The sequence below is a fragment of the Ictalurus furcatus genome, chromosome 5 (genome assembly GCF_023375685.1).
Source record: "Ictalurus furcatus strain D&B chromosome 5, Billie_1.0, whole genome shotgun sequence".
Lineage (NCBI taxonomy): Eukaryota > Metazoa > Chordata > Actinopteri > Siluriformes > Ictaluridae > Ictalurus > Ictalurus furcatus.
This window is the reverse complement of record NC_071259.1, coordinates 32,382,443-32,407,423: the sequence shown is the minus strand read 5'-3', so window position 1 is coordinate 32,407,423 and position 24,981 is coordinate 32,382,443. Positions and strand designations below refer to the sequence as shown.

Genomic DNA, 24,981 nt, shown 5'->3' with positions numbered 1-24,981 from the left:
GGGAAGGTTACCGTACCGATAAATCGTCACTCACACGATCGTCGATATTCCTCCGATACCCCGCCCTCTCGGAGTACTTGGAGCGATCGTCATAGCAAGCTTAATATTTATCAGTAAGAGAGGACAAATGAAACCCTCCGCAGTGTTTTATTGGTCCGTTTTGGACTCCTGAAGCCTTAGCTTAGTAATATAAAGAAAACAAGACTCCATTAATGGTCCGTCGCTACGTTAAAAATAGCGCGGTGGAATGTGGCACGTAAGCTTTAAAGGTCCGAGCACGTTGTTATGCGTTTCACGTTTCCTGCGGTCCCGTTTCTTTCCTCCGTGATGACAGGAATCTTAACGACTGCGTACGCGGGTACAGAACCGACTCCAGACGTGATGTTATCGATGGAAATTCATCATCCGCCCGGACGTTTATAGAGCCAGCCATCGTTATTGCGGTCTCAACGTGAGCAGAGGTTGCGCAAGACCAAATCCGAGCACCGCTTCCCGTGACACCATGGGCATGCGGCGGGGAACCACGGAGAACCTGACCTTTACGGCATCGAATCGGTATCAGCGAGGCGTTTCTCACCAAACCGAACGAAACGTGAAAGTGCTTCATGTATCGTAACGGTGGTGAAGTTCAGAGAGCAGAAACACGGCAGAAACACACATGTATCTGGATTTGTGAACGCTGATCCCCTGGCCATTTGTTGCTCTGAGATAATCTCTTAAATCCCCCGTCTGAGGGGAGCGTCTCAGTTTCACAGCTTCACCCGAGACCAATCACAGAGCTGCGGCTCTAACCGAGGCCCCAAATCCCCTTCTCCTATTAGCCGACCTTGAAACTATCCCGAATCACATACCACCTCTTCACCGCTGCGTACGGCTCCTAGCTCTGGTGTAGGTTTCAGAAAGCAAGGATAGTCTTTTTCCTTCACGTGCACCCCGTGATTATTTACGGACGTAGTACGTGTTTGTAAATTCAGTATCGAGATCCGTTCAGAAATGTAAAACATTGTGCTCTCGGTTCCAATCCTAGTCCTGACATACATGTACTGTACGAGTGATTAGTTAAGTAACAAGCACACACTGTTGGAAATGCGACTGGATTTGTGAGGACTTCAGTACAACATGCACACAGTATTACTCAGCATCAAGCTATTCCTCCGATACCCCGCCCTCTCGGAGTACCTGGAGTGATCGTCGTAGCAAACTTAATATTTATCTGTAAGAGAGGACAAATTAAACCCTCTGTAGTGTTTTATTGGTCCGTTTTGGCCTTCTTGATCGCTGCAGCTGTGGACAAGCGGACTCCTGAAGCCTTAGTTTACCTTATAGCATAGTAATATATAAACACGGTGTATCCTCACGTTCATCCGTTTAAAAGACTCAAAGTCAAAAGTATGTTCATAAAACTAAAGATCCATTTTTTTAAGCAACGTTTTAATCGAATAAAACAGCAACGCACACTGCTCTCTGCGCATCGCCTCGGGTCGTATGCTAAAATATGCATTAACGATGAGTGAAGGCGGGTACTAATCACCAACTAATGTAGAGATAACCTTAAGGCGGTCGTTATCGACGCACGAATTCATAAGACTCGCATCGTAATCCAGGTTAGCTCGTGATTAGTTGTTGATTAGTGCACGCCTTAACTCGTCGTTAGATCGTATTTGAATAAGGATTAGTTCAGGTTTTAATTAGTGCATGATTATTCATGTACCGTTATTGTAAAGTGTTACCGATGAAACACCCTAACACACACACACACACACACACACACACACACAAGCGCGCGTCCTGAAATGTTTAATTCCTGTTAAAAACATGTTGTACTTTTTATCCGCATATAGTTACGTTCATCGGTGGCGGTAGCTCGGTGGTTAAGACAGTGGACGTCTGACTGGACGGTCGTGAGTTCGAACCCCAGCAGGACCGAGCTGACACCGCCGGGCTCTTGGGCAAGAATATTAACTGCTCAGATATGAAATAAGATAAACGTAAGGCACCCTGAACGAGGGCGTCTTCCAAATGCTCCTGCGCAAGTTCCTTGCGAATGTGTTTTTCTAGAAGAGAATTCCAAAATCTCACATCTTGTAGCTTTAAATGGCAAAAAAACAAAAAAAAACATTCTTAGGATATTTCCCATCGCTTGTTAGTTCTCTTACTAAAGGATTTCCTTTTGGTCTAATAATTCTAATCGACATCTCAGAAAACATCTCTGGAATGCCGACGTACTCATTTCTGTACAAACTTCACGTTTCACGTCCTGACTCCAGAGAAACGTGACTCTAAAAACGTGTTTTATTTTTGAACTGCACTGTTTTATTGTACGTGGAATGCGATACAGTCGTGGGTCGAGTCTACGTCCGAGTCACTTCTTTCCTTTCTTCTTGTCGTCTTTGCCTCCTTCAGCTGCCTCGTCTTCCTCTGCGTCCAGCCCTAAAGCGGCCCGCGTTCTCTTCTTACCCAGAGGAGTATTCGCATACCAGCTCTGTGGAAATAAACAAACAAACAAACAAACAAACACATCAGGCGTCCGAGTTACAAAACGCTGAACGTCCGAGTGCGCTACTGAGATCTGGTCGTATTTTAACGCCTTGCGCCGGGTTTCTCTGGTTTGTCTCGGTGGGGAAACCATGAAAATGTTCAAAGTAGAACCCTTAACTAGCCAAAGGACCCTTGAGGGAATCCCGAGGCGGGAAATTCATCATCGTTCACTACGTCACACGTTATAGCGCAGTCTCTGGAGACTGTGAAATACAGTATATTGTATATTCTGATATTTAAAAAATGATTTATTCTATCTCTGCCTCTTTCTTTCACACAGAGCCGGGGGGTTTGTGTTGTTACTACATCAGTATTCCTAATAAACTGGCCACTCAGTCTATCGTTTTATTCAATGCTCTTCATTAGTGGGATCTATAAACCATCCATCCATCCATCCATCCATCCATCATTGCATTACTTTGAGGGCTTCCTCTTTGTCCTGGAACACGGGGTCGATCTTGGCGAGAGGCGAGACGAACTCGGCGGCGGTCAGCGGGCGTTTAGAGAGCTGCTGAATGCGCCGCTCCGTCAGGATCCCCTTCACCACGCGCACCATGTGACCCGGCGTGTATCCGTCTGAGATCTTCACCAGGGAGCTGAGGTCCAGGGCGCTGGTCACAACGCCGCCGTTCCGCCGGATCAGCTCCTTCCACAAGACTACAGGAAAACACACGGCACCTACGCTTTTATTCAAACCCAAAACCTGCGGAATACGACTCGAACGATGCGACGAACTCCAACTGAAAACCCCTCGTATTAAAACTACAGCAGATCTGAAACCAGATCTTACTTATTATTTACACCACGGCGCTGTCGAATCCCGGATTCTGATTGGTCAGAAGGTGCTGATTAATTGTCTATAAGAGCAGCTCTGAAGGTAGTGCAGGTTTATATTAATTCGATCGTTCTTATACGTTATTGTTTCTATAGCAATAGTTACACCTCATTCACAGGTCCTCGTACGACACACGCGCCACGTAAATGGATTAAATACATTTTTTTGATACGTTTCAGAGATGTTTATGTAACGTTTACAGGAGGAGTCTCCAGTCTCGGTGCTCCGTAACACTCGGAGGTAAAGCCGTAACTTCACGCTCACGGGTTCACGCTTCTTTGCGGTTTCTCAGGAACACGACAAGCCGCGTTTTTTAAAAAAAAAAAAAACGTATTTATTTGAAGAGAGAGAAAACAGAGAGGGCTGATGAGGAACGACGGTTTATAGCTGCTGTAACGTGAGCGAGAACAGGAACGAACTCGTTTCACCGACGTTCCAAAACATTAAACGTAACTAGAAATGGACAGAAAGTACGATATCGCGTGAAAATCGTAAATGTTGGTAAATTGCTGTGGTGTAAGAGAAATAAAACACTTTGAGATGTGCCGTTATAACTCTGCTTCATCACACCACACCGTCACTGATTGCTGTGCGTTATATTTTGACTTATCTCTACTGATAATCTGAGAATTATTGTGGTTCTTGTAAATAAATAAATCGATAGAAAGAGGGGCGGACTTTACCATTAGGCAAAGGTCGGCAATCCCCCCCAGTCCCGCAAAACGCTATATTTTTAGTTTTATTTTTTATTTTTTGCTAATTAATTATGTTTTTCTAAAAAAAACAACAACAACAGAATGCTTAATTCATGACTGTCTCAAACCAAACCCCCCCCCCCACCCCCCACCCCCAGGTCCACCCCTGATTATGGCTATTAAAATGTAAATATCGGCGTCAAAACACTGAAACGAAGGCCCCATACCTATATTTCGCCTAGGGTCCCCGAATCCCTGAATCCGCCCCTGAATCTTCTTTTCAAAATATAATTTGACATTCATCGTATTCGTTTTTCACGTCTTATAAAGTAAAACTTATTTCTGCTACTGGATTTCTTCTGTATCTTCTTAACGAAACTAAATTAGCATGATCATAATGCGTCCAGGCATATATTTATACTCCTGAGTCGATACGGTTCGGATCACATACCGAATCGCGAGGCGTAGTCCGGCCGTGGTATGAGGATGATCTTGCTGTAAAGCTTACACAGAGACTTTAGGTCTGCGTTGAGAGGATTGTTTGTCGTCCCTACGATAAGGATACGGTCTTCACCTTTGAGAGTTTTAAGGATTTTGGGCAGATCTTTCTTGAGCCGCTTTGGATCTAACTGTAAGTAAAAATAAATAAATAAATTTTTAAAAAAGCAAGCAATGTGTTTAAACTTCAAACACTTCCATCCAGGTGTTAATATAGATTTATATAATTTAAGAATAACATTTTGAGCAAATTACCGCTTTCTCCTCCTTTGGTATTTTCTTATAAAACATTTTTTCAGCGTCTCCGATCCATACCACAGATGGCTGCATCAATCTGGCAACCTGGAGAGGACATGAAATTCCCAAAATCATTTCAATTCCCAATTCTGCTTATTATGGAAGTCCTTTATTAGCTTCAAACACTTGGGATCAACAATAAGTCTTTTTTTTTGTACTGATGAGAATAAAAAATGAGCTCATGTGACGCGAACACCGTAAAGCATTACAACGCTCTTACCGGTCCTAGCTAGTATCGGCTAACTAACCAGCGTAGCTTGGTATGGAAATGAAATAAAGACTGGCGTAACTCTGGTGGCGAGGAGGACGTCTGCGTTTGCTGTCGTTTTGGAGGCAGTTAGAGTGATTAAAGAAGTGAAAGAGATGTAAAACTCTCCGTCGATCTTCTAAGACCGCATATCTTATCTACGACACGGTAGCTTCACCTTAAACACCATGTGCAGCATCATCTGGAGCCCACTCTTCCCTGGATACTTCCCCACCAGGTTCAAAGGGGAAAGGTCAAACAGGTTAGCTCCCGTCTCCTGACAGATAGCATGGACTAGCATCTTCTTCCCCACTCCTGAAGGCCCCACCAGGAGTATGGACTTTACTAGAGGGGCTTTCTCATGGATCACCTGGGAACCTTCAGCAGAGCAAAAAAGACCGAGTGAGAACACGTGAGAGATCGAGAGAGATTTTCTTTCATTTAGCTCAAAACACACGGATCTGAGAACGGACTGAACTACGCACCCAGCGGTAAGACGGCACAGAGAGATATGACTTGGCGCACGTCCGATAACGAAGGCATGGGTTCGATGTCGGTCTGCCTCAGGGTCGTACCGAGGTAGCTGTAGTCTCCTGTAATCGGAGATTTTAGAGGCATTGATAAGCGCTTTATGACCAACTAGGACTGAGTTTCCCAAAAGTGTAGACAGTACACAGACAGCTGTTGAATGGTGGAGCGAACATCATGATGAACTCTCCTAGTCACGTCTTAAACGACGCACCCAACGCTAACACAACCCGGACGTTAAAACGTCCGTACCTATGAAGTCGTGTAGTCTCACGTTAGTGGATGGTTTCAGCAGGCCCTCCACCGCCAGCTCTTCATACAGCGACTCGACGCTCCTGGTGAGAGAATTAAAAAAAAAAAAATCAAATATACTTTACTTTACACTGGTGAATTCCGGATTCTGCAAATCACAGGTTTGTATTAATGCGCCCGTTCTAATACGATATCGTTTCCATAGTAACAGCTCGTTCACGGGGACGTGTGCGGCAGACGCACCCGCACAGACAGATTACAATATAAACCTCCGTAAATCGTTCACACGGTTGCGATTTCTGTAAGGAGAAATGTGTTTATTCGAGATTTAGGGAAGGAGTCTCCAGCGTCAGTGCTTTGTGACGGTTTTCCGACATCTTCAGGACAGAAGAGAGGGTATGAACAGAACGTTTAGAGCTGCTGTACAGGAACGAGCAACATTAAATGTAGCAACAAATGGATAAAAAGTACAACACGTGCCATCCTTTACTAAATAATTTCAGAATGCCACCGCGTGTTTTATTCTCTTACGTCAAACGCATATTTAAAAACACAGAGAACCAAGTCACCTGTCGGCTGTAAGGTCTCGCTCTTTCTTTTTCTTCTTCTCAGCCTTTGGTGGCTTCTTCTTCTGCGTGTAAAGTAAAACGGACACGTTTAACCAATCAGCGAACACGGATCTCGACAGAACGAGGTGTATTAGACGATCAGAACCTTTCCTGCAGGCTTGGCCTTCCCGCCTTTTTTTCCTTCCACGGATAACTTCCAACTAGCGAGCTCCTGCCTCATCAGCTCGTCCACCTGAACACACGAGCGTAAAAAGGCGCGTCAGGAAGTTTTTTCCGCCAGGGTCCTGCTTAAGATTTGGGTCTTAAAATGTAAGCATCCTGGCCACATTAGGAGGAAAAAAAGAAGAAAAAAAACACACAACAAGCACGTTTTCATTTGACCTGCAGTCTTATTTCCGCCTCGAGCTCTTTCCTCTTCTCCTCTTTAATGAGCTCTGCTTCGTGTCTTTGGCTGAAGTTCTTCGACTCGTCACGGTTTCGCCAGACCTCTGTGTGTGAGAACGTAGTTCAAGCTTAGTTGATGGACCGATATAATAAACGGCGAGATTTAAATACAGGACTGCGGAGACGTCTCGGGTAACGAAATGCTGTAAATTTGGCTTTAATAATGCATCGGTAGTCTCAGGTCTACAGACAGATCGTCTTTATACGACAGTGTGCTTGAGAGCTACAAAGCGGGTACACGTGAACACGCCCGACTCACCTGTAAACGTCTTGTGGCCCGTCTGTAGCTCGGACAGAAACTCGGACGGCGTCAGCTTCAGTCCAGGTTCCTTTTCCTGTAAACGGGCCAATAAATATCACAAGCTACACTCTACGCGCTCTACGGCGCACTATTCCGAGCGTCAAGAGTAAAAAAAAAAAACCTATTGCACAAGCATTCCCCGCATCGTTACACGTGAAGCTATAACGTGACGGGGAGACTGTCTGTGATGCTGAGATGATCAGATCGTGCGTACCTCCTCTTCTTTCCCGGTCACCTTTGTCCCTTTGCCTTTCTGCATTTTGTTTTCTTCCTCCGCTCTTTTAGCTGCCAGCTCTTCCATCAGCTGCATTCGGTTTCACAAAACAGTCAGACAACATCGTAGAACATTTATAGCTGCTATAACGCAAGTGAGGACAGGAACAAGTTTTGCAGACAATCCACAACGTTATACGTAACTACAACCAGATAAAAATAAATAAATAAACAAATAAATAAATAAATAAATAAGCATGACGTGTTGTTCTTTAATGAATAAATGAATCAGTTTGAGACATGTTGCAGTATTATGAAAGGAATAAAAACGCTTGGAGACGAGCTGTTACAGGAAGACAATCAGCTTCCGGGTGGTCAGAGTAACGCCGCTTCATCACAACACTCGGTCGTTGATTATTTTACTATAACAGCACGACACACAGTGTTTTATTCCTTAATGATGACACCAAATTAAAACGTTTTTTTGACATGGAGATGCTTCAGTGGTACTATATATTGTGTAACATATATACGGTACAGTATTAAAGCATATAATACATATGATATGTAAATATGATCTGATAGCACTGGATCTGACGCAATGTGACACAATCTTGATTCGTGAGTCAATGATTCGATATTTGACTATAACACCGGATCTGACATAATACGATACGAAGGCAGTGGTTTAATATTTAAAGGTATAATTGAACCTGATACAAAACGATACGCTACAAATTCGATTCATAAGGAAACGATTCGATATTCGACAATACCGCCGAATCTGCTACGATACGATTCAATCCATGAGGAAACGATTCAATATTCGACAATACCGCCGAATCTGCTACGATACGATTCAATCCATGAGGAAACGATTCGATATTCGACAATACCGCCGAATCTGCTACGATGTGATTCAATCCATAAAGAAACGATTCGATATTCGACAACACCGCCGAATCTGCTACGATACGATTCAATCCATAAAGAAACGATTCGATATTCGACAACACCGCCGAATCTGCTACAATACGATTCAATTCATAAGGAAACGATTCGATATTCGACAATACCGCCGAATCTGCTACGATGCGATTCAATCCATAAAGAAACTATTCGATATTCAACAACACCGCCGAATCTGCTACGATACGATTCAATTCATAAGGAAACGATTCAATATTCGACAATACCGCCGAATCTGCTACGATGCGATTCAATTCATAAAGAAACGATTCGATATTCGACAACACCGCCGAATCTGCTACGATACGATTCAATCCATAAAGAAACGATTCGATATTCGACAACACCGCCGAATCTGCTACGATACGATTCAATTCATAAGGAAACGATTCGATATTCGACAATACCGCCAAATCTGCTACGATGCGATTCAATTCATAAGGAAACGATTCGATATTTGACAATACCGCCGAATCTGCTACGATACAATTCAATTCATGAGGAAACGATTCGATATCCGACAATACCGCCGAATCTGCTACGATGTGATTCAATCCATAAAGAAACGATTCGATATTCGACAACACCGCCGAATCTGCTATGATACGATTCAATTCATAAGGAAACGATTCGATATTTGACAATACCGCCGAATCTGCTACGATGCGATTCAATTAATAAGGAAACGATTCGATATTTGACAATACCGCCGAATCTGCTACGATGCGATTCAATCCATAAAGAAACTATTCGATATTCAACAACACCGCCGAATCTGCTACGATGCGATTCAATCCACAAAGAAACGATTTGATATTCGACAACACCGTTGAATCTGCTATGATACGATTCAATTCATAAGGAAACGATTCGATATTCGACAATACCGCCGAATCTGATACGATACGAATCATAACGCAACAGTTCATCCTTTACGGTGATACCACTGAATCCGACACGATGCGATTCGATTCTCAAGGCAACAGTTGGATATTTGAAGATGCCACCGAACTTGAGGCAATACAATATGATTGAGGTTATCAGCCTCGGATTGATAAGTGACCAGCTTTGTTTTATATTCGACTTGTAATCGATTATAACCCATTATATTTCATTTATGAACTGTTGCATCAAGTATTCACAACGCTTCACTTTTCCCACATTTTGTTATGTTACAGTCTTATTCCAAAATGGATTAAATTTATTATTTTCCTAAAAATTCTACAAACAATACCCCATAATGACAACGTGAAAGAAGTTTGTTTGAAATCTTTGCAAATTTATTAAAAATAAAAAACAAAAAAAGCACATTTACATAAGTATTCACAGCCTTTACCATGACACTCAAAATTGAGCTCGGGTGCGTCCTGTTTCCACTGATCATCCTTGAGATGTTTCTACAACTTGATTGGAGTCCACCTGTGGTAAATTCAGTTGATTGGACATGATTTGGAAAGGCACACACCTGTCTATATAAGGTCCCACAGTTAACAATGCATGTCAGAGCACAAACCAAGCCATGAAGTCCAAGGAACTGTCTGTAGACCTCCGAGACAGGATTGTGTCGAGGCACAGATCTGGGGAAGGGTACAGAAACATTTCTGCAGCATTGAAGGTCCCAATGAGCACAGTGGCCTCCATCATCCGAAGAAGTTTGGAACCACCAGGACTCTTCCTAGAGCTGGCCGCCTGGCCAAACTGAGCGATCGGAGGAGAAGGGCCTTAGTCAGGGAGGTGACCAAAAACCCGATGGTCACTCTGACAGAGCTCCAGCGTGTCTCTGTGGAGAGAGGAGAACCTTCCAGGAGAACAACCGTCTCTGCAGCAGAGTGGCCAGACGGAAGCCACTCCTCAGTAAAAGGCACATGACAGCCCGCCTGGAGGACTCTCAGACCATGAGAAAAACAAAATTCTCTGGTCTGATGAAACAAAGATTGAACTCTTTGGCCTGAAAGGCAAGCGTCATGTCTGGAGGGAACCAGGCACCAGTCATCACCTGGACAATACCATCCCTACAGTGAAGCATGGTGGTGGCAGCATCATGCTGTGGGGATGTTTATCAGCGGCAGGAACTGGGAGACTGGTCAGGATCGAGGAAAAGATGAATGCAGCAATGTACAGAGACATCCTTGATGAAAACCTGCTCCAGAGCACTCTGGACCTCAGACTGGGGTGAAGGTTCATCTTCCAACAGGACAACGACCCTAACCCGATTGAACATCTCTGGAGAGATCTGAAAATGGCTGTGCACCGACGCTCCCCATCCAACCTGATGGAGCTTGAGAGGTCCTGCAAAGAAGAATGGGAGAAACTGCCCAAAAATAGGTGTGCCAAGCTTGTAGCATCATTCTCAAAAAGACTTGAGGCTGTAATTGTGCCAAAGCTGCTTCAACAAAGTATTGAGCAAAGGCTGTGAATACTTATGTACATGTACTTTTTTTGTTTTTTTATCTTTAATAAATTTTCAAAGATTTCCAACAAACTTCTTTCACGTTGTCATTATGGGGTATCGTTTGCAGAATTTTGAGGAAAATAATGAATTTAATCCGTTTTGGAATACGGCTGTAACATAACAACATGTGGAACAAGTGAAGCGCTGTGAATACTTTCCGGATGCACTGTAAATCGGCGCACCGGTCCAAATCGCCGAATTATTACACCCCTGATATTAATGCATACTTTAATGCATATGCTTAATAACATGTTTATTAGGCTCAAATGTGTTAATAACTGCATTATATTGTGTATACTAACACAACTATCGGAAGGTTTGTAAATTTCCGATTTACCTGCTCAGGTGTTTTATTAGTGAAAATACAAGCCGAGCCGCCCTCTTCCTCGTCCGGATATTCGGGAAAGGAACCCGTGGCATCACTGCACAAAAAATAAAGCTTTAGATATAGCGACCTGAGAAATGTAGAGTCCATAACAACATATTACACACACACACACACACACACACACACACGTAGGGTAGGTGCATGTATGTGAATGTCTTTGTGTGATCTAATCACTCACTGGTACTCGGTGAACCATTGTCTGATCTGATCCTTCATCGTCTCCGTCATGTCAGGACCCTCGGTCTCGCGCAGGTTCATGTAGATGGAGATCAGAGCTTTCTGATAATCCTCCTCGTGCTCCTCCTGCTTCTCCTTCCTCACGGCTTTTTCCTTGTCTTCAGCGAGGACTACAGTGGGGTATGGCGGACCCAGACTGGACTTCATCGACTACAGAGAGAACAGAGACACCAGAAACCAGACATCCTCACTACACAGGGTCACAGCGACCTCTACTGGACATTTATATTAGAATAACAAAAACTAACAAACAAACAGAACCTCATCAGTATGTAAATATGTAATTACCATATTTAACATTTCTTATATCAAATAATATAATTTGTTTTTTTTAAAATAACCAATTCATGTAAAATATATATTTTTTTAAAACCCTATTTAGATTATTTAGATATTTTATTACTTAAAATTGCCAAATATATATTGTCAAATATAACTTTCTTTTTCCTAAATATCACTCAATGAAAGAAAAAGAAATAAATAGATTGCCCATATGCAGGAATACCATAAAAATACCTGAAATAAAAAAAAAAAATCTTCCAGTGTGTTTATTAAAAAAATAAAAAAAGTTAACATTCAGGCCTAAAATATTTATGACCAGAATTACTTAAAAAATATCATTTTTGCACAAAATATAGCAAAATTTAGGACTGTTGCATGACGCAGTTAATTTCAGAGATGAATAAATAAATAAAATAAATAATTGTTTTTAAAAAAAAAAGCTAAGGCTGGCACATTTTCTTTTGATTTACGATGGTAAATGGTAAAATTGTCACGGTAATGATTCGTTTTAAAGGACGTAATGGTCTCAAGTGATTTGGGATCTTATCTTTCCCTAAAAACAGCTTTAAATCGACTCTCAGTTTTGCATGAAAGGGTTCAATAAAAATAAATAAAGACGTGCAGCTCTGAGAAACGACAGACGTTCAGCTCACCATGCCCAGCATAATCATCTCCTCTTCACGCTCCTGCTTCATCCTTTTCCTCTGTATGTAACCTTTCCACACCTACAGAGACGGAGATGAAGAAATTCCAGCTTTTTATTTACTCTGTATCCATGCAGTTCTTTAAATCCTCTCACAACCAGATTTTTTGATTTTTTTTTAATTAAAACAGATGTACAAATGCTGAATGAGACTTGTGGCTCAGTTACATCACCTTCTGGATTCGAACAGCAGCTTGGTGCGCGGTAGCTTCGCCGAGATCCTTGGCTTTAGTCTTGCTCCATCTCTCCGCATCCTTATGGATCTCCCGCATGATGCTGGCCCTCAGGCGACCCTGCCGCGCCCTCTCCGACACCTGAATGATCCTGATGGCCTCCTCCTGACTCAGGACGCGCACTTCAGTAGGCTAAGAGAAATACGAGAGGTTTAGAATCAGCACGACCATGTGATTAAAAAAAGAAAAAGAGCATACTTTCCACACACTTGTGCTTTCTCCACCGATCCATTTCGGTCCAGTAAGCTGGAGAGAACCGCGGCTCGCTCCTGCAGCTCTTTACGCCGTTCAGTAATGAAGTACTTCGGGATTGGAATCTCAAGATCCTCCTACAAACAAAGACGGAGAATGACACGGTTAAAAAAAAAAATCATAACAATGGAAACGAACAAACCGAAACCATTTGCGGGAGAATTAACACATGAGATGTGATATTCATGAAAATCCAGTTAGTGGGGGGGGGGGGGGGATAAGTTGGGACTTACTAATGTGAACCTCGAGTGATAGTTGATAGAAAGTCATTCAAAAACAATCCATAGACTAAGATAAATAAGTCTCGGCATTTAATCAGGAAAAACTAATGGCACCCTATAAAAGGAGGGAGAGTTAGTGTGTGCCTGTGTTGGCCGACACGCTGCGATGGCTGAGCTGCATTACTGGAAGTTTCTGCTGAGAGAGCGCTTTGCTATTTATGGAGTTTTGTGGGTGTGGTTAATGTAAATGTGGCATGAACGTGCTTGGTAATTTACGGCCGATTGAGTACGAAGCAAATCGGCATTACTGAAATTTTATACATACGTAATATGACCCCAATTCCAAAGACCTTATTTTTTTCTTAAAACAGTGCACTTCCTATTTTCTATGTTCTATTGTGAACAACATATGGGTTCATGAGATTTGCAAATCATTGCATGCTGTATTTATTAACATTTTACACGGCGTCCCAACTTTTTTGGAACCGGGGATTGTAAAAGATAAACGATGAACTGCGAACATTTGAATTGCAACCCAATTTTCCAACAGGGTCATAACCGGGACTACAAACGTACAGGCGTCAGTTTCAAATCCTGGATGATATCGTCCATGTAATGGTACTCGGAGTACTCCTTCTCCACCATCTCGTTCTTCAGCTCAATCACGCGTCCCATCACGCCATCTAGCACGACCCGGATCAGCCTCCTCTTCTGCGGGTGGATGTTCTGATCGTAGACCTCCTCCAGCTGCCTGAAGATTCTGACGTAGCGCACGTACAGGGTGACGAGGCGCTGGAAGAACACCACGCGGTCTCTCTCGGGCCGTAAGGGCTCGGAGGGAAGCTCCTGGCTCAGAAGATCGTCGAGTTCCTCATGAGCTTCAGTCCAGAGTTTGTTACAGCTGCTGCAATACACGAGTGCACTTAAGTATACAACATTCATTACAACAAGTGGACATCAAAACGTTTGCTAAATAAACACATGGAAAAAGTTTTAAAACTTTATTAATAAATGTATCGTAGAGACTGAAAAGTTTGTAGTAACACTGTGTTTATATGATTACATCCAAAACATAATCATGGGGGGAGATAGTGGTGGGGTGTTGGGGGGAGATAGTGGTGGGGTGTTGGGGGAGATAGTGGTGGGTTGTTGGGGGGAGATAGTGGTGGGGTGTTGGAGGGAGATAGTGGTGGGTTGTTGGGGGGAGATAGTGGTGGGCTGTTGGGGGGAGATAGTGGTGGGGTGTTGGAGGGAGATAGTGGTGGGGTGATGGAGGGAGATAGTGATGGGGTGTTGGAGGGAGATAGTGGTGGGTTGTTGGGGGGAGATAGTGCTGGGGTGTTGGGGGGAGATAGTGGTGGGGTGTTGGGGGAGATAGTGGTGGGGTGATGGAGGGAGATAGTGGTGGGGTGTTGGGGGGAGATAGTGGTGGAGTGTTGGGGGAGATAGTGGTGGGGTGAAGGAGGGAGATAGTGGTGGGGTGTTGGAGGGAGATAGTGGTGTAGTGTTGGGGGAGATAGTGGTGGGGTGATGGAGGGAGATAGTGGTGGGGTGTTGGAGGGAGATAGTGGTGGGGTGTTGGGGGGAGATAGTGGTGTAGTGTTGGGGGAGATAGTGGTGGGGTGTTGGGGGAGATAGTGGTGGGGTGATGGAGGGAGATAGTGGTGGGGTGTTGGGGGGAGATAGTGGTGGAGTGTTGGGGGAGATAGTGGTGGGGTGATGGAGGGAGATAGTGCTGGGGTGTTGGGGGGAGATAGTGGTGGGTTGTTGGGGGGAGATAGTGGTGGGGTGATGGGGGGAGATAGTGCTGGGGTGTTGGAGGGAGATAGTGGTGGAGGGTTGGGGGGAGATAGTGGTGAGGTGTTGGGGGGAGATAGTGGTGGGGTGATGGAGGGAGATAGTGGTGGGGTGTTGGAGGGAGATAGTGGTGGGGTGTTGGAGGGAGATAGTGGTGGGGTGTTGGGGGGAGATAGTGGTGGGATGATGGGGGAGATAGTGGTGGGGTGTTGGGGGAGATAGTGGTGGGGTGTTGGGGGGAGATAGTGGTGGGGTGATGGGGGAGATAGTGGTGGGGTGATGGGGAGATAGTGGTGGGGTGATGGGGGAGATAGTGGTGGGGTGATGGAGGGAGATAGTGGTGGGGTGATGGGGGAGATAGTGGTGGGGTGTTGGGGGGAGATAGTGGTGGGGTGATGGGGGAGATAGTGGTGGGGTGTTGGGGGGAGATAGTGGTGGGGTGATGGGGGAGATAGTGGTGGGGTGATGGAGGGAGATAGTGGTGGGGTGATGGAGGGAGATAGTGGTGGGGTGTTGGAGGGAGATAGTGGTGGGGTGTTGGAGGGAGATAGTGGTGGAGGGTTGGGGGGAGATAGTGGTGGGTTGTTGGGGGGAGATAGTGGTGAGGTGTTGGGGGAGATAGTGGTGGGGTGATGGAGGGAGATAGTGGTGGGGTGTTGGGGGGAGATAGTGGTGGGGTGATGGAGGGAGATAGTGGTGGGGTGTTGGAGGGAGATAGTGGTGGGGTGATGGAGGGAGATAGTGGTGGGGTGTTGGGGGGAGATAGTGGTGGGGTGATGGAGGGAGATAGTGGTGGGGTGATGGAGGGAGATAGTGGTGGGGTGTTGGAGGGAGATAGTGGTGGGGTGATGGAGGGAGATAGTGGTGGGGTGTTGGGGGGAGATAGTGGTGGGGTGATGGAGGGAGATAGTGGTGGGGTGATGGGGGGAGATAGTGCTGGGGTGTTGGAGGGAGATAGTGGTGGAGGGTTGGGGGGAGATAGTGGTGAGGTGTTGGGGGGAGATAGTGGTGAGGTGTTGAGGGGAGATAGTGGTGGGGTGATGGAGGGAGATAGTGGTGGGGTGTTGGAGGGAGATAGTGGTGGGGTGTTGGAGGGAGATAGTGGTGGGGTGTTGGGGGGAGATAGTGGTGGGATGATGGGGGAGATAGTGGTGGGGTGTTGGGGGAGATAGTGGTGGGGTGTTGGGGGGAGATAGTGGTGGGGTGATGGGGGAGATAGTGGTGGGGTGATGGGGAGATAGTGGTGGGGTGATGGGGGAGATAGTGGTGGGGTGATGGAGGGAGATAGTGGTGGGGTGATGGGGGAGATAGTGGTGGGGTGTTGGGGGGAGATAGTGGTGGGGTGATGGGGGAGATAGTGGTGGGGTGTTGGGGGGAGATAGTGGTGGGGTGATGGGGGAGATAGTGGTGGGGTGATGGAGGGAGATAGTGGTGGGGTGATGGAGGGAGATAGTGGTGGGGTGTTGGAGGGAGATAGTGGTGGGGTGTTGGAGGGAGATAGTGGTGGAGGGTTGGGGGGAGATAGTGGTGGGTTGTTGGGGGGAGATAGTGGTGAGGTGTTGGGGGAGATAGTGGTGGGGTGATGGAGGGAGATAGTGGTGGGGTGTTGGGGGGAGATAGTGGTGGGGTGATGGAGGGAGATAGTGGTGGGGTGTTGGAGGGAGATAGTGGTGGGGTGATGGAGGGAGATAGTGGTGGGGTGTTGGGGGGAGATAGTGGTGGGGTGATGGAGGGAGATAGTGGTGGGGTGATGGAGGGAGATAGTGGTGGGGTGTTGGAGGGAGATAGTGGTGGGGTGTTGGGGGGAGATAGTGGTGGGGTGATGGAGGGAGATAGTGGTGGGGTGTTGGAGGGAGATAGTGGTGGGGTGATGGAGGGAGATAGTGGTGGGGTGTTGGGGGGAGATAGTGGTGGGGTGATGGAGGGAGATAGTGGTGGGGTGTTGGGGGGAGATAGTGGTGGGGTGATGGAGGGAGATAGTGGTGGGGTGTTGGAGGGAGATAGTGGTGGGGTGATGGAGGGAGATAGTGGTGGGGTGTTGGGGGGAGATAGTGGTGGGGTGTTGGGGGGAGATAGTGGTGGGGTGATGGAGGGAGATAGTGGTGGGGTGTTGGAGGGAGATAGTGGTGGGGTGTTGGGGGGACATAGTGGTGGGGTGTTGGGGGAGATAGTGGTGGGGTGATGGAGGGAGATAGTGGTGGGGTGATGGAGGGAGATAGTGGTGGGTTGTTGGGGGGAGATAGTGGTGGGGTGTTGGGTGCTACTGTCTCTCGTCTGTTTTAGTTAAATTTTTAGTAAATTTTAGTATCTCGATATAAACACAAGATAAGTTTAAATGCACACTTCCTCATTAATTACAGTACGTAACGCTTTGCTCCTAGAACAGAATGTTCATTTTGGTTTAAACATTTTGTTCGTTCATTTTTTTTGTAAATTTGATATAATGTATGGTATAATACGATTCAATAATGAGCATCTCATTTCTATCACACTTTTTCTTCATTCTGATGTTTGATGTGAACGAAGCTCTTGACCTCTATCTGTATGATTTCATGCACTGTGCTGCTGATACACGATTGGCTGATTGGACAACCGCATAAATTAACGTGGAAGGTGAGTTTACTGCGTGACTTTAAAATGATATTAAAGTAAAAATTAGCAGTTGATATAGTACACCCCTGGCATTGTGATACATTACAGCTTTCTGCAATGTGGACCTGACTAACATGTTTATCATGGTTACAGCCCTGTATAGTTACAATATAGATATACAGTTAAAAAGACATTTCAGGTAACAGGAGACATTTTAAGTGGTGTAACCTTCCTTTTCTTTGAAAAACAAACTAAGAACTTTTCTGTTTTTATATTTTTATTACTAATAAAATGATACCGGATTTCAGATATGAATTATATGCATTATATATTTCATATTATGTGATATAGTGCACTGACAGGGTTTACTATTGAGGAAACAAATATTTTAGAAAAGTATACTGTGTGTATATATATATATATATACACACAGTATACTGTATATATATATATACTCACTTTAGCTTTCTCTGGACTTAAAAAAAAATATATATATATATATATATATATATATATATTTTTTTTTTTTTTTTAAGTCCAGAGAAAGCTAAATTGAGTCTGCAGGATACTCACCTGTGAGACATGGCGCTGTTTGAATATTAATATCCAAATACCGCAGGAAACGGTTGTGGTGGTTTTGCGCATGCGCAGATCACAATAATAGTAAATAAGGCGCTTGTGCTCGCGCTTAACTGCTCCAATGAGTGAATAACTGTCAGAAAATGTCCTTTCTGCTCAAAATACAGCGAGTTCTCTCTGTTTTTGTTTTTTTTGGTCAGCTTGACTTCACACAGTTCCCTTTGAAGCTTCCAAAAGGCAAGTCTTGACCTGTCCAAGTAGGAGTCTTTGTTACGTCAGTGGAAGTTCAGGACGCTTTGATCGTCACGTGATTCGTGGAGACTTCAGATAGATCCCGGAAGTACTTGGCGGTCTATTTGAATCCATAGAGTTAGAGAGAGAGAGAGAGACAGAACTTTGCATTTTTTGATCATTAGAAGTCAATACATGCATTGATTTAAAACATTTATATAACACACAGACTATGTGTATATAGTTACATCAATGATGTTAAAAAATAATATAAAAAAATCCATTAATATTTGAGGATTAGTGTGGCCTATTACCTGCCTTGTTAACACGCCATGGTTAAAGGCCGTGCTGCTGTTGTTTTAAATGAAATTAAAAACAAAACAAAGCCTGTTTGAACTGCCTCAAACTGCTTCTTATCGGTACACAGAAGTGTGTCATGCTCTGCGTTTCATACATATAGTAGTGGTTCAGCACAAGCACTTCAGAGCGCTCTCATTATTCTATCCTGCTTTATTATATCCTGTATTAACCATCTTTCTGTAATAAACCTTTTTTACCTTCAGAGGGCGAGTCTGCGAGTGTTGTCTAATTTACACGACAATTTGTCGTCTATTGGCCGGGCTGCGCGAGTCTTTCAGCTTTTCTGGACAACAAGCAAACCAGAGGAAGCTCGTGGAAAAGTTGGAAAAGTTTCACCCTGAAGTCTGTGTTGATGCGAAGGCGATTTGCCCTTTGTTGTGTAGAGTGAAAGACCGATGTAGCCTTACCACTGACTGGTAGGAGTCATCGAGAATTTAGAATTAGAATTTTATGAAGTCATTGTGTATTGCTGTCTCTATGGAAGGGAGTCAAAATGATAAAAGAAATGCATGTATTATATTGAGAGAAGTATTACATAGAGGCGATTTCTTATAAGAAGTATCAGGAACTTTGCCTCTGCGACGGCAGAGATATTGGTGTTTCTTAGATCACAGCTTCAAAACTAAGATATATACCGACGGGTGTATATATAGAGAGAGAGAGATAATAACGGTAAAAATATTTGCTAACGGAAAGAGTCCGGTTCGAGCAATAAATAAGTAAAGAGAGTACTTATTAAGAAGCGCGAGCGGCGCAGGATTATTATCAAGTGGCATGCCCCATTGACTCATTCCATCATATCAGCGGTACATGATACATTTGGCAAATTAAAGCCACAAGTAAATTTTACTGAGATAAATAATAATAATAATAATAATAATAATTACGGGTGAGGCACCTGGGAACAGAAGAGGTGACATCAGACACCCAAACTATCAGTTAGCTCACAAAGAACAGGAGTATATTCACAAACCCACATCCAACATTAGTCAGACTGACAATTCACAAATGTCTGAACCAGTCATGACCCTTAACCTTTTAAAGTATAATGCCTCTCCTTTCACACAGTTACCATGTATATCTCTTGTAGTTAATGGGCAAAGTGGCACTTTTTTGGTAGATTCAGGAGCAACGTATTCAGTGATAAAACACTGCGAATTAAAAGAATCCCTGAAAATGAGTTCACGGTCGCTGCGCTCCATGGGTGTAACAGGACATTCAGTATTAGAACGTTTCTCTGAACCGCTAGTTTGTGAATATTAAAATGGGAAAAGAGTAAACTACCAATTCCTAATTTTGTCTTCATGTCCAGTCAATCTACTGGGCAGGGACTTAATGTGTGTTTTACACTTAAATTTGATCTCCTCACCTCAGGGAGTAACAGAAACTGACGACTCATCTTTGGGAACTCCGTTTGTTAAAGAAAGAGTGCTCTGTGTTTATCAATGGTCCATGCATAACAAGCCTAGAGCCTGTTCTCGTTTGTTGACAGGTTAACCTGGATGTAATATGTCATGACAAGGGAATGTTTCTGAACCTTGGGACAAACCCCACACCCCTAGAGATACACCCACAATAGAACAAGGTGCCTCTCAGGCTGGGGGCCCAAGGGAAACATGACGTAGGCCTGATTAGAAGTGCACCACCAGTCGTGATCACGCCCAAATCTGACTTTAGGCCCAGACAATCTCAATACCCTCTTAAATCAGAAGCTAGTGAGGGAATTAGGCCAGTATTTAACTCACTACTAAAAGCAGGGGTCATTGTTCCCTGCCCGGATTCGTCAGTGCGCACTACAATATTTCCAGCATAAGAAGCACAAAAAAAACCAAAAAAACAAACCCTACCACGTGATGAATGGACATTTGTAGAAGATTTGTAAGCGGTTAATGCAGCAGTAAAATAGAGAGCTCCAGACGTGCCAAATCCTTACACTACATTACGCCAAGTGCCAGCAAATAGCGAATGGTTTTCAGTCGTAGATTTAGCTAATGCGTTTTTTTCAGTACATCTCTTGATAAAGACAGTTTGGGTTTGCATTCATATTTAACGGACGTCCTTACACTTTCACCCGCTCGTGTTGGGGGTATTGAGAGTCACTAACGATATACAACCAAATGCTAAAGGACAGCTTAGCACCTCCACCACGTTCTCCAGGGCACAGTGTGAAACTGACACCATTAATTTGTTGCAGAATCTCGCCAAAGAAGGACACAAAGCCAGTCCCTCCAAATTACAGTATGTACAACAAGAAGTGAGATTTCTAAGGCATGACATTTCTGCAAAGGGAAAGAAAATCTCAGCCGAATGAGTATCTGCAATCCAGAAGATTCCCAAGCCTCGGACGAAGAAACGGGTTCTATCTATCCTAGGCATGTGTTCGTATCGCAGAACTTTCATTCTAAACTATTCCAGTCTAGAAGCACCGCTCAGAGAGATGGCATATGCGACAGGTTGGACAGCTCATTCTCGGGAAAGTTGGATCCAGTCGCTGCAGGGTTTCCCCCGTGTGTACGTGCAGTAGCAGCAGCTGAGAAAGCTGTGGTGGCATCCAGAGACCTGGTAGGTTACTCTTTGAACCTTGTGGTTTCACATGAGGTGTTGCTAACTCCTACTTGAACAGAAAACCTCACACCTGTCCACTCAACGGTGGCTGCACCATAACACTACACTACTGTCCACGCCACTAGATGTCACTAAAAGCTGATCATTTATGCACAGACTGCAGGACTTTTTAAACAGCAGTTCAGGGCAGTCTGCATGTGTCTGTGTGGGGTTCAATCTAACACTCAGCTGGGGTTTGTAGATTAAATATGAGTTTTGTTAAAACCTTTGTTTTACTGATTTAAAAAAAAAAAAAGTTGCCTCTGCAAGGAGGTTAAAGTAATATTGTCTTCAATTTTGTTAGACATTACCCCCGCCCAAAAAAAGGCTCAGTGCTGTTATTCTCTCTCCAGATATGAATTCTGGGGTGCCAATAATTTTAATACCAGTGTTTTGCATTACTTTCAGCTTTTTATTATGTTAAAATTATCATTGGAATGGTGAGTGTGTGTGTGTGTGTGTGTGAGAGAGAGAGAGATGTTTCTTTTACATTTTTATGGAAGGAGTCTCCAGTGTGAGTGCTTTGTAACAGTCAGACGTGAAGCTGTAACTCTGTAAAACTGTCGTTTTCAGGGCAAGAGAGAAAAAAAAAGCGGTTGGTGAGGGGCCGACTGTTTATAACTGCTATACCGTAAGTGATAATTGTTTGAGCAAAGTTTCACAACATGTAAATGTAACTATAAAAGGATAAATATATAAAAAGGTATGCTGTGTCCTTCTTTAATAAATAACAAATTGTAATTGTTGGCAAATTTGTGTACAGTAAGAGGAACAAAACACTTTGGGGTAGCTACAGTAACTCGGCTTCATCACACCCACCCTGCTGCTGATGATTTTCCTGTAGCGGCACGACACACACGTGATTTATTCCGATGAAATGAATGTGTCTGAGACATGTGCAATCCAGATTTTAAATTAGGGGGAGGAGGTGAACGGAAGGTTTAGAGAGATCATAAGACTCATGAACACCACACACACACACACACACACACACACACACACACACACACACACACACATTGTGATACATTACAGCTTTCTGCAATGTGGACCTGACTAACATGTTTATCATGGTTACAGCCCTGTATAGTTACAATATAGATATACAGTTAAAGAGACATTTCAGGTAATAGGAGACATTTTAAGTGGTGTAACCTTCCTTTTCTTTGAAAAACAAACTAAGGACTTTTCTGTTTTTATATTTTTATTACTAATAAAATGATACCGGATTTCAGATATGAATTATATGCATTATATATTTCATATTATGTGATATAGTGCACTGACAGGGTTTACTATTGAGGAAACAAATATTTTAGAAAGTAAACTGTATAATTATTATTATTTTAAGTCCAGAGAAAGCTAAATTGAGTCTGCAGGATACTCACCTGTGAGACATGGCGCTGTTTGAATATTAATATCCAAATACCGCAGGGAACGGTTGTGGTGGTTTTGCGCATGCGCAGATCACAATAATAGTAAATAAGGCGCTTGTGCTCGCGCTTAACTGCTCCAATGAGCGAATAACTGTCAGAAAATGTCCTTTCTGCTCAAAATACAGCGAGTTCTCTCTGTTTTTGTTTTTTTTTGGTCACCTTGACTTCACACAGTTCCCTTTGAAGCTTCCAAAAGGCAAGTCTTGACCTGTCCAAGTAGGAGTCTTTGTTACGTCAGTGGAAGTTCAGGACGCTTTGATCGTCACGTGATGCGTGGAGACTTCAGATAGATCCCGGAAGTACTTGGCGGTCTATTTGAATCCATCGAGTTAGAGCGAGAGAGACAGAACTTTGCGTTTTTTGATCATTAGTAGTCAATACATGCATTGATTTAAAACATTTATATAACACACAGACTATGTGTATATAGTTACATCAATGATGTTAAAAAATAATATAAAAAAATCCATTAATATTTGAGGATTAGTGTGGCCTATTACCTGCCTTGTTAACACGCCATGGTTAAAGACCGTGTTGCTGTTGTTTTAAATGAATCTATTCATTTATATCTATATTTTAATATTCTTAAATTTGTAAGTTAGTCAAGCGCAATCACTAAATGTAATCTTTATGACTTTCAGACAGGGCAAGAGACAGGAGACTATCAGCGATTGTCGACTGACTGCACAATGGGCTAGCATGATGCTAAGTGTGCTGTCTTAGAAAGTCCATTGCAAATAAGTGAAAGGCAAATTTTAATTAACCTTAATGTTTACAATTCTCATGCAGCCCTGCACGTATTAAAATATACATGAATAGATCATATATTCCGATGGAAAAACAACTTAAAACACACGTTTATACACATATTATCATATATATTTGATGTCTTTTGACTTATGCTATGCACTCATTTACAGCAACGGATTTAGAAATAAATTTCGAATAAACTGAAAAGCACGTCAAGCGTTTTTTGTCCGTGTCGTTTCCTCAGTGTTGTCCTTGTGTACACCATGTCCGCCATGGTGTGCTGTGCTGCATGGGGATGCTCTGATCGATCAGAGAGAGGACGGCGAATGGATGGTTTCCCCCTCTACCTTTGCCATCAATTTAGAAATCACCTGGGCTGAAACATTATATAGACAGGTGATAGCCAACAGAATAACAATGCCTAAAACCCTTCACCTGTACGTTTTTGCTTACACAAATATGTAGCAATAGGATGCTCTCTTCCTACAATATTCCTGAAATATACGTGTAATAAGGAATAAAATGGATCCATTGGAGTGAACAGAGTTGAAGCAACTCTCTCTCTCTCTCTCTCTCTCTCTCTCTCAAAGGCTCTGGACCAAGCAAGACTTAACAAGTTCATTAAGTTATGAGTTTTTACAACTGGAAGGGTGTGCAAACTTTTTTCTCTTTTTTTTTTGCATGCAACAGTTCCTGTTTGTTTTCTTCTCTTTTTTTTTTCCAGTTCATCAAATATAAAGTTTTTTTTCTTCAGTGGTTATGTTGACTTCTTTTCACTTCATTTTATAATTAAAAAAAAAAAATCACCTATTTGTCTGGGGTGCTGAAACTTTTGTATACAAGTGTATATTATGTTACAATGTTAGTTTATTGGATATACATAGAATGTGTTGAAATAGTGAAATAATGTGTTAAATAAACTCTCCAAACTTTTACTCTTGTACACTCATACATATTGTTATATATGTATATATTTTTTACTTTAAACTCTGGTTAATGTGTTGATTCCACAAGGGACTACAGAAAACAAATTCTCATGTGAGCCAGTTGAAGCAGTTTAAAATCCACGCCACTAGATGTCACTAAAAGCTTTTTTCATTTATGCACAGACTGCAGGACTTTTTAAACAGCAGTTCAGGGCAGTCTGCATGTGTCTGTGTGGGGTTCAGTCTAACACCCAGCTGGGGTTATAGATTAAATATGAGTTTAAAATAACTATAGATTACCTTTGTTTTACTTATTTTTAAAAAAAAAAACAAGGTTGTCTCTGCAAGGAGGTTAAAGTAATATTGTCTTCAATTTTGTTAGACATTACCCCCCCCAAAAAATGCTCAGTGCTGTTATTCTCTCTCCAGATATTAATTCTGGGGTGCCAATAATTTTAATATCAGTGTTTTGCATTACTTTCAGCTTTTTATTATGTTAAAATTATCATTGGAATGGTGAGTGTGTGTGTGTGTGTGTGTGTGAGAGAGAGA

General features: G+C 43.2%; 1 protein-coding gene and 2 long non-coding RNA genes across 6 annotated transcripts; 2 read left to right on the top strand and 1 right to left on the bottom strand.

Annotated features, from left to right (window-relative positions):
• Window positions 1-1,780: 1,780 nt before the first annotated feature.
• On the bottom strand, window positions 1,781-22,945 carry zgc:153738 (uncharacterized protein LOC558115 homolog). 4 transcript variants are annotated; one of them, XM_053625946.1, is made up of 20 exons: window positions 22,706-22,945; window positions 18,117-18,474; window positions 13,731-14,058; window positions 12,891-13,010; window positions 12,622-12,813; window positions 12,399-12,470; window positions 11,405-11,613; window positions 11,176-11,260; window positions 7,419-7,508; window positions 7,163-7,238; window positions 6,841-6,947; window positions 6,605-6,691; window positions 6,460-6,521; window positions 5,891-5,973; window positions 5,596-5,703; window positions 5,289-5,488; window positions 4,822-4,908; window positions 4,520-4,697; window positions 2,957-3,195; window positions 1,781-2,482 (listed from the first exon to the last, which is right to left on the bottom strand). In XM_053625946.1, exons 2-20 carry the CDS (start codon window positions 18,125-18,127, stop codon window positions 2,363-2,365), a joined length of 2,454 nt encoding a protein of 817 aa, XP_053481921.1. In that variant the 5' UTR covers window positions 18,128-18,474; window positions 22,706-22,945; the 3' UTR covers window positions 1,781-2,362. The 4 variants fall into 4 exon arrangements, with proteins under 4 accessions (XP_053481921.1, XP_053481923.1, XP_053481920.1 ...); XM_053625948.1 differs by lacking the exon at window positions 22,706-22,945 and adding an exon at window positions 18,911-19,118 and having other exon boundaries at window positions 4,577-4,697; XM_053625945.1 differs by lacking the exon at window positions 22,706-22,945 and adding an exon at window positions 18,911-19,117.
• Window positions 19,233-23,708, top strand: LOC128608346 (uncharacterized). The gene is made up of 5 exons (XR_008386051.1): window positions 19,233-21,275; window positions 21,891-21,948; window positions 22,081-22,443; window positions 22,928-23,052; window positions 23,395-23,708. It is a non-coding gene; the product is annotated as an uncharacterized LOC128608346 (long non-coding RNA).
• Window positions 23,709-23,761: 53 nt separating this feature from the next.
• Window positions 23,762-24,438, top strand: LOC128608348 (uncharacterized). The gene is made up of 2 exons (XR_008386053.1): window positions 23,762-23,899; window positions 24,094-24,438. It is a non-coding gene; the product is annotated as an uncharacterized LOC128608348 (long non-coding RNA).
• Window positions 24,439-24,981: the final 543 nt, after the last annotated feature.